At 42.6% G+C, this 14,593-nt stretch overlaps 1 protein-coding gene across 3 annotated transcripts in view; it reads right to left on the reverse strand.

Annotated features, from left to right (window-relative positions):
- BMPER (BMP binding endothelial regulator) overlaps positions 1-14,143 on the reverse strand; it is a 149,530-nt gene extending 135,387 nt beyond the window's left edge. The window contains exons 1-4 of one of the 3 annotated variants that reach the window (XM_082046621.1): positions 14,114-14,143; positions 13,694-13,729; positions 11,989-12,562; positions 10,337-10,422 (exon numbers count right to left, since the gene is read on the reverse strand). In XM_082046621.1, the coding sequence (XP_081902747.1) occupies positions 10,337-10,422; positions 11,989-12,199 (297 nt within the window). In that variant the 5' untranslated portion in view covers positions 12,200-12,562; positions 13,694-13,729; positions 14,114-14,143. Of the gene's footprint in view, positions 1-10,336; positions 10,423-11,258; positions 11,583-11,988; positions 12,620-13,693; positions 13,730-14,113 lie in introns of those variants that run through there. The other 2 variants (XM_082046622.1, XM_082046623.1) reach the window with 2 other exon arrangements.
- Positions 14,144-14,593: the final 450 nt, after the last annotated feature.

Genomic DNA, 14,593 nt, shown 5'->3' on the forward strand with positions numbered 1-14,593 from the left:
ACTGAGTATTTGATGGTACCCTGCCATATACAGACAAAAAATATTCTCTGTCACAGACAAATAATCAACAGTCTCCCTGTAGTAGGAGAGCCAGCTGCTCTTATCAGTATTTTAGGTCCTACAGGCAATCCTTCAACTAATAGCCTTATCTCAAGCCCAGCCACCCTGCCTGGCTCCTTCCTGCCCCAGCAATTTCCAAGCAGCACAACCTGGAGGTGTTTCACCAACTGGCACAATCAGATCATAACCACTACATAGCCCTAGAGCAGTCATTTATCAGCTCTTCCCCATCTCTCCCAAACCATGCCTCAACTGCACATCACCACCCAGACAGAAAAAAAAGAGGAGGAGATAACCCCAGGACGATCAAGGTCTGCTGTTCTGCAGCCACTAATAAATCATAAGACAAGCCAGAAACACAGATTCAAATATATGACTCTAGCTGGCCATCAGAATATATTTTCATGGTTCCAAACCATTCCCATTGAAGGCACTTAATATAATTGAAAACAATATGTCAGGAACAGCTAAGAAAAAAAAAAACTCACAATATTTAGCCTATGAGCTGTCAGAAATCTGATTGTCCTGGCCAGGGCTCTATGACATGTTGGCTTGCATCCTTCCAGGTAAGGAGGAGCGTGGGAGTTGCTGCTTCCATGCCTCAAGTGAGATCTTCAGCTACAAAACAGGTGAGCCACACATACCATGGCCATCTGGAGAAAGAGGCAGCTGGCCCTGCAGCCATCAGGGGAGTCTGGGGTTACGCTGAGCACCTTAGCAGCCCAGGGCTGAGCAATACCTGGGTTTTGGTGTGAAGCAGGAATGGCAGACTTCAACTTCTCAAGTCTGGCACAGCTCTGGACATGGAAGCCAACGCATTGCTCGGCACAGAGAAATTTAAGACTGAAATTGCAGCATTTACCTGGTTGGGGAATTTGCATTAAATATGCAATATACAGGAAGCTTCAGCACTGCAGGTTGGGGTTTATGCACACACAAAGCAGCGTCACTACCATGCGACCAACTGCAGATGCCTCACGTGAACTAGACCTGCTCTAGAGCAAAATGCAGAGTAACCATGTAAACACAACTCTAAGACAGAGTTAAAGATGACCTGATTCAATCTTTAACATTTAAGCTTTGCAAAAAGGTTTACTTAAAACAGGAACTCAGAAGAACTGGGGGCTTTTGAATTGTTTTTCTAAATGGCATTTTATCACATTCCCATCCTTGTGCTCACAAGAACAAATAGATCCCCAGCTCTAATGCTATTTCACAGTACTGCCTTTTGCCATATCACTTTACAGCACAAATACATAATGCTTCCCTCTCTGAAAAATCCAAGATACAATACAGAAAATGAAAACTACAGTCAGGAGCTTGTTGAGTGGAATGGATGAGGAAATAGGTAAAGAGTATGCAAATCATAGATGGTGCGTGAAGATGTTATTTTTTTCAGTGACATGGTGATACACAATCCTAATTTAACAGTCCATTTTGGACCACTATCTAGAGGTGCAAGTGGATCCCCGACACAGGAGTAAAATAGGAAAAAAAAAGGGGGGGGGGGGATGGAGCGGGGGGACAGGAAAAAAAGACTAATAAATAAATAGGAGAGATAGACAAAAAGTGTATGAAATCCAGGTATCAACACACAAGGTCAGCTGCTGGGGATGACAAGGGACAGGGCCCATGCTGTACTTGGGACCAGAGCTCAGCACTTGGTTCAGCTGGAAGCAAAAGGCTGCCCAGAGCTCAATCGGACAAATGGTCAGGCAAGGAATTTTTTAGCTGCAGCTTAATGCATAAGATGAAGAGGCCAAGAAGCCTCAGAGGAAGTAATTACAACAGTTACTAGGTACAATATGAGCAAGTGCCAGTATGATAGTCATTTTAGTAGCAGTATTACAGTTAAGAGTTTTTATACAATATTGGGTTTTTTTCTTCACAACGGTCTTTTATTTGACCATAAGCTCGATATAAAAAGGTTGCATTTTCATTTGATTTTTTTTTGTTGTTGCTTAATATTTTTCTTCCCTCAAAAATTTATATTAAAACATGATGGGGAAATAAAACCAGATATTTGGTGGGGAAAAAAAATATCTATTTTTATATAGCAGCACAAAGCAGAACAGCAGAAATACTGACACTGTGAACCATTCACTTACAGGACCATAATTCTTAAAAAGACCGTTAACAACTCAATGGAAGAAACTTGAAAGCTAATAAAAACTATATACAGGTAACCGTATGCTTTTAAAATGCCATTTTGATATTGGACCAGCTCTTTAATAATGTTTTTCTTATTGGCAATAAAAAAGTGCCTTAACTTAGGCTGATCCATTTTGCACTTATTGTAGACACATTCCAAAGACGTTTGCAACTTATATTACATTTTTCCATTTAATTTATGGCATTTTTGTGCCCTTCATATTTTTCCACATATTACTTATACATTTTAAATATGTTCTTTTGTATTTGAGTTCTCTGATCCTTTAATTGTGCCAAAGAGAATCTCATTTCCACACTTGACGGATTGGATCTTCATCATCGTTACAGCGACATACCACCAGCTCTCTTCCAGGAGGGTTTTGCCAAGATGTATAATCAATTCAGCACTGTGTGCATATGTATGTTTGCTCAATGCAGCTGACTCCATGTTAGAAATGTGTAAGCAGTGAACTCTTCGCTATCCCACGTGTTCTGAGAACACCATGAAATAGCTTCTTCAAGTCTGCAGATTTCCAAAAGGCTTCATCATAAGCTGTCACATATGACAGTGCATTGTGTCTCCAAAATAAATGGCATGATAAAGCACAGCGAGTTGAAGGCAAACATACCTGTGTTAGGGCTGTGCCACGTTCTGAGGCAGCCCTGGGATGTGAAGCAAGGTGCAGAAAGCGGACTTCAAGAGGTCTATAGGTGGCACAGACAACACCCAGCTATACAATCCATACTCATTCCTCAGAGGAAAAAATGAGATCAGATGAGATGTTGCATGTGTTACTACTTGGCCAGGGTGGCCGTATCTCTGTATGGCACCAAACTGACCTGAACATTGTCTCACCACTGCTGTTGGAAACTTAAGGGGATCAAGCCAGAGTAACCATCTTCTGCCATTGATAGTTCGGGTTTCATTCTCAGCTCAACGCCTTGTCTTACCTAAAGGTGTTGCGTTAATTAAGAACAACTACAACTGAATCTACATGAATCATGCTTCAGGAGAGTCTACCAAAGCAATCACCTCCACAACAGATAATCAACTAGCTCTGGCTCTCAGTTCAATTAACTTCTCACTTGCAAAACCATCTTCATATATATATTTTATATATATATAAAATTATATATATTAAAATATATACACACACACACACACACTGTTCTTGGCCCCCCATGACAAAGCAAATATGGGACACCCAGCTGCATCCGACATGGATCTTTGACTGGTGTTTAGTTTTGGGGTGTGAGGTGTTGGTTTTTTTCATGTAAGAGATGGCATATGCATCTGTATCTTTTTTAAATTGGATAAAAACTAATAAAGCTTTCATCATGTCAAGGCATGTTTCTGTTCCAGGAACTCTTCAAACACTGATCAAAACAACATTCTCTTTTGCGTAATATGGGGGCAAAAACTACCAATACACTATCTTAGGCTTTTTTGTCTCTCTTGTTTGTTATTTTTGTGGGTGAAGAGAAAGTTGATTGTATTACACAGTAATAAAGACCAAGAATATTGAAATTGAAAGAAGATGCAGTCTTGGTAGATTCTGTAGTTGATGTATGTAAACTATTGAAATTAAATTAAATACAATAGGTATGAAAGAATTGTTTGATGATTTTTTTTTTCAATATGCACTACTCCACTAAAAGTCATCTGGGCCACATTATACCTTGATGCAACAGCAATTGAATCCTGATGTACTAAAACACTGCCATCTTCATTGAACATGTGTCAAACACTTGCTCTCAGGCTAGCTGTGAGCTTTCAACTTGTGTATTGTGCCACAGAAATCAACTATGCTATAGGTAAAGAAACCCAGCAAATCTATTATAGTAGCTTTCTTGCTTTAGCCTGCAATGATGAGATGGGTTTTTGGGGGGGAGGTGCAGGGAGGACCAAGGGTTGAGGTTATTTCTTCTGTTCTTTGGTTTGCTTGCACTCAATTTCACTACTCTGTCCGTTCAAACTAGATAGAACACTAGGTCTTATAACAACAAATATAACAATTTTTTATGAGCAAAGGTCAAAAACTACATTGTACATTTGGATTTAAAGGCGGAAATTTAAACTATAGAATGATGTTTCACGCTGAATGAAACGTATGCCAAGCAAAGCTCTGATTTCTAGTTTCCTGAGCTCCTGTCTCCAAACTTTTCTCAGGTTTCCAACACTTGGTTACACTTTCTGGCTCACATTTATTTCCTTCTGTTCTGGATTTAGGTGATAAAAGGTTGAGACATATGATTACCACTCCTCAGGTGCAGTTGGCAAGTTTGAGGCACAGGCATAAGGGAAGGGGGGAGGAAAAAAGGTGGGGGAAATGGCACTGATTTAGATGTGGTTTGTCAAGATCTCAACTGGCTTTTATCAGCTGTTTCTTGACACAACTCACTTTGTTCTAAAGTATTTTGGAAAAATTAAAAAAAAAATAAAAATAAAAAGAGACCTTTTCTCCTCACAAAAAACACACCAAAACCAAACCCTTTCATTCTCCTGAAAAAAATAAAAGTCTCTTGTGATGTGTAAACCACTGTTACGTGAGGTATACTTATCTATTTCCTTGCAGTTCCTGGCTTCTCACCTGTCTCTTTCAGCTGGCAGGTTTGGGTACATTCATTTTAAAACTACATCTACCACCGGCCAACTGACAGGTTGTTCTTGGATCTCTGCTTGTTTCTGGCAAGGCGTTCAGGGTCCATGCAGGTGATTATAAATGAGCATGAAATGACATGGCTCTCCTCACCACCACGGGCAACACCACCTGTCATTGTTGTCACTGCTGAGCTCATCTCAACTCTGAAAAACTCAGCACTCAGAAGTTTAATTCAGGCTAAGTTACTTCTATGGGGTTTTACATTCTCATCCTATAATTATGCACAGGTTCCCGTTTCACCTATTTCCAACAGACTGTAGCATTTTTATGTCTTTTCCACGCATATGTTGAAGTATATATTTCTTGAAAGTAAATGCCATAATATCAGGTGTGAGCCTACTTCTATTTTGAGTTTTAGATACCTTCCAGCTAAAAAGCTGTACCAACAAAAACTCTTGCTGCACTTGATCATTTACCATACTTTTACCAGAGTTGAACTTAAATATTCCAAGCCTATTTTATATGCTGACTCACATATAAAAGAAACCTAACCAAAAGTTCTCCCTATATTCTCTTAATAGCATTTTCCCCTTAACATTTCAAAATACTCAATGTATATTTTGCACTACAAAAAGTACAAAACTTACCAAAATGTGTTAGGTTTTTGCATTCATGAAGTTTCATTTCTACTGACAGAAACTGACCCATGCCTCCACTACCCTCAGCTTAAAACTTTCACATCTGAAATATAAATATCTGACTCTGCCATACATGACATGTTTTGGTTCTTCAAACTGCACAAGGTGTATGAAATGTTCCTATGAATTGAAATAAACTCATTCTTCCATGTGTGAGTATATTTTTAGAATATTTTTTTTGCATTAAGTATTATAGCTATAATCATTTGCAGTCTTAAAGCATTTAATAACTGCAATAAAAAAATCTATTTATCAAACTGAACCAATATGATTGCATTATGAATACTATCAAGATTATATATTTTTACCTATAATCATCATGCCAATTCAGATGAGTTCTTTAAAACTCAAACTTTTTTCAGTCAGCTTCATTACCCACAGTTTCATTACTTTGATTTTCAGAGAACAGCAGGACATGAGATTTTCTTACTATTGACCACTAGGTATAAAATCATATCACAACTATATGTTCTCTAACATATTTTTTGTACCGTTAAGTGCCACATCATTATCTGAAATAAGAGTTTCCCTTTTTTTGACAGTATTTTTTCTTCAGAGTTGTTTTACTTAGTCCTTGTTATTGTCCATCACATCTAGTATTTCCTTTCAGTTGTTCACCTTCCTCTGACACAGAGCTTGCTGCAGCTTGGAGCGTTTTCAACCCTTTCCATCACAGAAGTCTTTATAAAGACTTGCATGCTTGCAATGAGCCAGTCAACCATGCCATACTACACTGGCACTTCTCAAGTAGGCCTACCTGCAATTTTCACGTGGCCTAGATTCAGAGCAACAATTTTCCAAGTGCAACTTCTGTATTTCCGTTTTACCCATTAGCTTTAAGTACTAAGGATGCCAGTGTTTTATCCAGTTCCTGAGTTTAGCATCATATAAGGTGAATACCCAAGAAAGCAGGTAGTTTGAGCTGCCTCCAGCCTGCTTTGGGCTATATCCTTATGGAAAGCCAGGTGGTGTGGTAATTTCCCAGAGATAGCGTATCTCCTGGGAGATGTAGAACCACAGACATTCCAAGTGGACATGGGCAGATGACCAAAGCACATTAGCTCTAACAGAATTTTGCAGATAGCAACAGCAAGTCATAAATCACAGTTCTCAAAACCTCTGGATCATGAAGTCAGCTTGAATCTGCCTTTGCCCATTCCATGCCTCAGAACAAGCTCGGAAAGCAGACACACCAAAAACCTGGCATCTCCGCAGCCTGCCTGTTGTTGGAGAGACAAAAAAGAAAATAAGTGTGTTCATACTGTGACTATACCACCCACATCCACTTGTAAAGTGAAAGTGCATGAAGTGAGAAGGGATGGCTTTGTAGTCAAACCATTAGACCAGGAGTTAGGAGACCTGAGCTTTCATCACAGTCCTACAAGAAATTCCTTGTGGATAAACCACAATCTTTCTTTGACTTAGATGTTTTTACCTAAAAAAAAAAAAAAAGGCCACTTTTTGCAGTCAGCTGTAATTAATAACCAGTTCTTTGGAAATCAAATTAATCCATGTTTATTAAGTGCTTAGAGAGATGATTAGCTGGACAGCAATATACCATTGCTAAAGTGTTGTAACTGTAAAAACTCACATTGAAACTATTGTCTTGCAGATGTTAAAAATGACCATTTTAATGGGCATTATTAAGACCATAGAGACATATAAATTACAAATTAGGGAACTCTAGATTTAAGCCATAGTGGCTTGTTTAGCTGGTAGTTCTTTCATACAGACCTACAGTGCACATTTACACACACATGTACATACTCTTAATCTTACCTGTTTCTTTATATTAAGGGCAAGCATCAGTGCTGCTCGTGCACTCCATCACATTTCATTTTGACAAGTAGGGAAGTCCAAAACAGAGCTATCTCATGGTGGGTGTGCTGCCTTTTTATTAGAAAAGTATTATCTATACTTTAGAAGTAAATGATTTACTATGTACTATATAAAAAATCTCCAGCACATGTCCCTGAGTCCAAATTTCCATATCACCACAACTTCTCTTTGTACATGCTACAGCAGATGCGCAAGAATGAACTCATCTTGGTAGCCAGACTTGGTTGTCTCTAGGAGATCAGTGTGCCTTTTGTATTCAAGATACAGAGGTTTGTGTTACAAATAACTCTAAAACAAGAGATAGAAGCTTTATTAAAGCAGCACCCCCAGAAGCCAGTGTATGCTCAATCTGCCTTGTTCCTCTTCATATTCCTATCATGAAAATCAGTCCATCCCATCTCCACTAATCAATGAGAAATACAACTTTTGGATTTAATCTTCCTTCCAAGACTTCTTGGTGTGTAACAAACTGCGTTTGTAATTGCTGTTCATAGTCTTTGTTGCATGATTGCAACTTACCCATAACCTGTAAGTTTCTAGTTTTCACCACATTTGCTCTTAAAATATTACCCCTTGCTTTGTCCTCCCAACTAATTTTGCCTGTTAAAGAGAAAGCTGGAGATTGCTTTGCTTGTGCTGCCTGCTTCTTTCTCCCTTGCTAGGATGCCTCCCTGTGCTTTGCCAGACACAACCTGCAGAGTCAGGTCTGTCAAACACTTAATGATTATTTGGTTCCAGCAATTCAGTTCTGTCTCCTCTCATTTGTGAAATGGGAATGTCCTGGAAGGGAGTTAAATATTCTTCCCAGAGTCATTCAGATTTCTGTAACTTGTGCAGTTATTTATGGCAGCTTGCAGTCATGGAAATGTATCACTGCTAGGGGAGACCTGCCATAATCCCATCCAATATTTCAGTTACTCTCTTTACTAGTGTTTTTAACACAAGTGTCCTCTGTTGAATTTTCTGTCCTCTCCTGGACAGCAATTTGTTCCTTCCTGGAACAGCTTATTAAGCTCTTTTCTTAGTTGCTCGCTTCTTATGATACGAACATCCATCAGGTTTGCTCTTGAAGAGTATGATCAGTCTTCCAGAGAAAGTTCCTCACTGAATGGCTATTAAACAATCAATATTTCTAGTTGGATGTAAGGAAACCTGGTTCCCTCTTCCCTCCTGGTCACAAATCACCATATGTTTTTTTGTTTCTGTCTCAGACCTCTTAAAATTGATCTTTTCCCTTGTGGTAGGCCTGAACAGAGATTTCAGCAACTGGCTCTCCAGTAAGTCATTGCTTTGGATGCCACACAGCATTAAAGTCAGTATCTCCAGACCAGTTTCCTTCTCCTCTACCAGGTATGCCAGTTTCCAACTCAAGAAACAGAGACCAAATTTATCCTTTGGCAGAAATAAAACAGAGCATATCCAGTGCAGGTAACAGTGGTAATTCACTAGGCATCCATATTCTTAATAAAATGTTGCATCCTCCTTGCACAGAAGGGAGCTAAATGCCCTCAGTTGCTGTTTCATTAAAGGATGCCCTACAAACCACATAGATTTAGAGTTCTTACATCCAATGTTTTTTGCAGTTCTTCATGTTCATGCACTAAAAGGGTGCTCATTGATTTCATAAAGCCAAGGTCTAGAGAGATCTATAAATACAAGTGTTTTACCCTGATGCATTATTGCCCTGATGCCCAAGACTGAACTTCTGCTCCTTCACAGATAAATTGCTTCCTCGCTGGTTAACACCAGCTTCCATTAGCAAGAGTGGTGGCAGACATATTTGGGAAGGTGATCCATGACAGAACACAGCTTCATGTCTTTTTTTGTTTTCCCTTGATTTCCTTAACTCACCACATCCCATGCTCCTCCTTTCCCCATCCCCCAAGTATCCAGAAGAATCAATAACTTATTCTTTATCACTATTAGCTGCAAAATTGTCTTTGTGTCTAACTTAAAATCTGTTGAACTCAGTGTAGTGATATACATCAACCTCAGGAGGCTCAAGATCAGGTTCCTAAAGTTGCCAAAACTGCCTTCTAAACGACAATTTGAAACAATTCTTTAAGTCTTTTATAGATTTATAATGATGCTGGCTAATGCTAATAATATTAATAGCAATAATAAAAGGGGGAGAGTGCGTGTCTTGATATTTAAGTCCTAAAGTAGAACACAGTTTTTACAGTCAGCTACTCTACAACTTCCAAAATGTAAAACATAGTGCTTTCTGGTTTATACTTTTCTTTGCATTCAACAGCAAATTAGGGTTTATGGCTTTCTTTTAAATATGTTGTACAAAGTTTTCTTTAGAACAACTGTTTTTCAATAACTCCTAAAGCCTTGGCTTGTCCAGTTGAATTGCTCCCAAAAATGCTTAACTCTGAAGCAGAGTTACAATGAAAGGGCATGTTTCTCCCCAAAACATGTATCAGCTAGCGACATTATTAACCACTGCATTCCCAGCACAGCAGGCAGTGTCATCCTTGGAATAAAGTGCTTTGATGAAAGCATCACTTCTGCTTTCACTGTTGTCTTATCACAGCGTGTGTAGTCACGTTGTAGCCTTCACCTTGCACCCTTGAGCAGCTCTTCAGCCACTGGTGTGTGAAACTACACACATGGGAGCTCAAAGCAGCAGCATTTCCAAACCTTACCTTTCACCCTTCCTGCTGAGCTCTATGCAAAGACTTCTGTGTACATCCCTGACTTTGTGAAAACAGTTCTCCCTCCAAATTCACATGGTAAATTCGGTTTCACAATGTCATACTAAAGTCAGGTGTAAATATGTGTCTGAGAGTTTAAAAGTCAAAGAAGCGATTGCCAGATCATGGATTGGATTACTTTCCATTAGCTCGGCTCTGAGATAACCTTGTGTTACATAAAGGCAACAGAGGCACCCAAGATTTGATTATGTGAAATTTTCCCCTCTCAGTGCAGTTACGTTTAGCAAAGGCCTGAATGTTCTTATTATCTGAAATCCAAACTTACCAGGCAAACACACATTATACAAGGGTTGTCTGTGATAAATGGTATCTGCAGAATTTCTCCTTCATTTTCACATTTTGCAACAGATCCTGAAACAGAAATAAAAATTTCAAAATATTGACATATTATAATTCTCCCAGCTGGTTTTTGAAACTGTCCTTATCACACTAATGATTAACCTCTGTTCCATTCCTCGCCTTTGATTTTAAATCTTGCCTTAATTTGCCTGTTTTAAGCAAGCAGGGATGTTCAGCATTTCTATAAAATTCCAAAGGAAACTGGGAAATAACTGGCCTTTTATTGCTGCACAAACCTAGACCTTCTTTGTGCTCCAGTTATAGCAAAGAAGGACGCTGTTTCTCTTCTCAGATGACGTGTTGAGAATAATGAGTACTCCATGCAAAGCAGGGTACTTCTATAACGATAGATCCAGAGCTCACTGAAATCAGCAAAAAGTCCATTACCCTCTGAGGACTTGGACCAGGAGTACAGCATGAGCTTTGAACCAAGCATCCTTTTAATGCACGACAGCCAACTGGCAAATGAGTCAAAATTAGCAGGCTGACTGTCAAACAGAATCAAATTAGAAATCCCTTTATGGCCCTCACGCTGATTAGCCGGTACTGTGTCACGTTGGAATCACTTTTCAAAATCTAATGGTTCCTCGCTTGCACTAGAAATCAATTCAGCATTTCCCTCTGTGAAAATCCATCAGGAAAATATAACCCTCGAGGGGAAGGGGGCAGAAAAAGGAAAATAAAAAAGGGAGAGGGAAGCACGGTTCCTCTGTTCACCTGCCCTAAACCAGGCGGTTACACCTCCAGCTGTCCGCCCTTCCCGCGCTCCGGTGAAATGCCAGGCAGCCCCCGCGCCCGACGGCGAGTCCCGGCGGCAGGTGGGCTCTGCGCCCCCCGCGCCCTCTTACCTGTGAGGAGGGAGGAGGCCAGAGCCCCGGGGAGGCAGAGGGCGCCCAGGAGGACGGCGGCGGCGGCCGGGACGAGGCGCGGCAGTGCCGCCCAGCCCCCGCAGAACCGGGGCATCCTCCCGGAGGTGCCGCTGCCCGCCAGCTGTGGGGCAGAGTCCGGGACGCGCCGTCGGGTGGCGGAGCCCGGCCACCCCAGCACCGACCCCCGGCGCCGGGCAGCAGCGGGGGGGTGGGGAGCAGGACGGGAGACGGTGTCCCGCCGGGGAGTCCCACCCTGCGGCGGCACCGGGGGAGGGGACTGTGGGTGAGGGGAAAGCAGCTGTCAGCGCCTGCCCCTCGGCCCCACACCCCCTCTTTCCATCACCCCCCTCCCCTGCCCGCATCCCTTCTTATACCTTCCTCTCCCCATAGTCCCTCCTCCGGCACCCCCCGGCCCCCGTGCCTCCCTCCCCCAGAAGCGCACACACGCAGACAGGCTGCCAGCCCCAGACCCCGTTTCCCTGCCGGGAGATGCCCGGCCACTCCCTCCCCCGGCCCCGCCGAGCACCGCCCGGCCCGGCCGCGGCGTCGGGGGGCTGCGCCCGCGGCCGCTCGGCGGGTGGGGCGGGGAGAAAGGGAGAGGAACGAGAAGAAGAGGACGAAAGAAGAAGAAGAGGAAAAGGTAAAAGAGGAGTAGGAGGGAGGAAACGTGGATCCTCGGACAAGTCCGGTGCAGCCGAAATCCCGGTACCTGGGCAGAGAGCGGCGGCGCCGGCTTTCTCCAGCGGGCTCCGCATTCCGGTTTGTGTCAGTGCCATTTGTGCTTGCGGACAGGTTTTACCGGCCGTCAGAGAGCCGGGACAGGGAAGGAGGGACGCGCGGGAGGGACGGAGGCTGCCCGCGGGGAACGCCGCGGCGGGGCTCCGCTCCCCGGCTGCCCGCCCGGCCGGGGCCGCCGACATCCCCTCCCGCCTCCATCCGTCCCCTGTGCTGCCCCCTCTCTCCCTGCAGCCGCAGCACAAACTCCCGCAGCCGGAGCCGGCCGCTTCCCGGGCCCGCTGCCGCCCGAAGGAGCTTTTCTCCGGGCCTCCCCGCCCAGCTCCCGGGCTGCCTCACCCCATCCATCGGGGTGGCCCGGGGCTCGGCGGGGTTTGGGCTCACCCGCCTCCCCGCCCGAGGGGCTGGGGAGCAGCTGGGTGGCAGCTACCGCGCCCCCGCTCTCCTGACCTGCCGTGCGGGTCCCGCGGCCCATCGCTTCTCGGTGGGCTGTAGCTATTGCAGCTCCTCCTTAACACTTTCCCTTCGCAGGTCCACGCTTTGCTCTCCTAGGTATAAACACAAGCAATATTAGCTACAAACATCACCAAAATCGAGGTTTTGCACACATGCATGCATGTATGGTCTGGATGGGATGATGCTCGTGGTGTATGGCAGGAGTTTTTTCTGTGACAGATCTTTCCAAGCCTGTTTTACAAATCGTTTTCCTTTGAACTGTGATGTTTCATTTGGAGGCATGAATGCTCTCTGAAATAAACTAGTCTGACGACAAGCTGAAAAACATTTTCAGATTTATACACGTTCCTATTTTCTTTCTTTGGGGGCGGTGGATATGAGTTGCTATTTCAAAAAAGCTTACAGTAGTGGCAAATCAGGTGCATGGCAGACTGGTACATACATGACTACTTTAAATACGTTTCAGTTCCCAGTAAGAAGCAAGACAATTAGATTTGTGTGTCAGTTTTAAGAAAAAAAAAAAACCCAAAAGTCCAGACCAAAAGCCTGCATCTTCGTTCTAAAAAGCAAGATGTGTACACCTCTTTTCCAATACAATTCATTACCTACCTTTGGAGTAGCAAGCAAAAGTCATAAAATAGAAAAAAATTGCACCTGTGACAAGGACTATGGAAAACTGATACTTGTAAACTTGTAGGCATCACTAGCAAAATCCTTCTCTATGCGAAAAAAAAGCCTGCGTTTTTCTTGTCTCAGCCTCAATCTGTACAGGTTGAAGCTGCACAGGAAAATACGATAATTTAGATGCCATTAAAATGGTTTCATATTCCATTAAAATAAAACCGTGATAGAAAATTTACTTCACACATTGTGCAAAGCACACAATGAGCCCAGTACATAAATGTAGCCTGGATTTTTTTATTTTCTGGGAACGTTGTCTTCACGATTCTCTGCATTTTAAACATAGATGAGCCTGTAGAGGTGCGTATTATTGCACAGTACTCCAGAAGAGACTTTCACGTCTGAATGTTTTTTCCATTGGAAAGATATACTGCATCTTTTGGCAAACTGGCTTTTTCTTACTTCTCTATCTGTAATTAGTGGCTACGTTTCCCTTTTCTAATTCCAGTGCAGCCACAGCCCTTCTACATCAACAGCCATAGGGAAAAAAAAATCTACCCTAATAATTTCTCAAGTGACAACTACCACAGGAGAGTACTTACATCATTATACGCATCGAATCTTCTCTTCGTGATGGTCTAAAATTCATTAAATATTAACGTCACACAGTGTGAGAAACATAGAAATCACAATGAGGGCATCAAATAACAACTCAGGCATCCAAATAACATCAGGGAACTCGCTAAAATACTCTGAAAATGTGAAAATTTTCATCTCCTTTATAAAATGAAGGCAGGAGGCTACAGCAACTGAACTGCACGCTCAAGCCCTGCCATAACTCAATCAGTTAAAAAGGGCATGTGATGAAATCATACTTAAGACAGGGCAGCTATGGAGCAATACACACAGATTTGTTATACAGTTTTGGTTTTCCTGTGGAAAAACAAACAAACAAACAAACAAACAACAACTGTGATTGTCACTAAAGCACCTTCAACACACTGATTAGGTATAAAACTTACCTCTGAATCAACATCTGCAGGATGAAAATATTGTCCGTGGGGTGAGCTCACTGAGTCTGTGCTGCTTTCGTGGTAGCACCGGTGTTGGGGTGAGGAATTTGCCCATTTTCGTTGCTTAAAACACGTGAAATGAGACCCTAAGCCTCCCAGTACCATGCCTACACCACACTTCACAGACTGTTAGCTGCCCAGTAAAAGAGCCAGCTGGGGACTGGTGCTGCTTCCGAGCCTTCTGATGCCCTGATTCCATATCTCGCCTCTCATCGGGGAAGAAGGGAGATGCTTGTTGTGAGCAGCAACCTCCGTTTCTTCCTAATATTGATAATGGTGGCATAACAAGGAGGAAGGTCACTCTCTCATTTAAATCTCTCATGAAGTAAAACCCAGCCTGTGGGGGAAATCTACTATCTTAATCCTCCCCCCCACCTTAGTTTCTCCCATTTGGTGCTACGGGTATGGGGGTTGTCTCAGCTTTTTACC

Source organism: Streptopelia decaocto, assembly GCF_964273445.1.
Source record: "Streptopelia decaocto genome assembly, chromosome: 2".
In the NCBI taxonomy this organism is placed as follows: Eukaryota; Metazoa; Chordata; class Aves; order Columbiformes; family Columbidae; genus Streptopelia; species Streptopelia decaocto.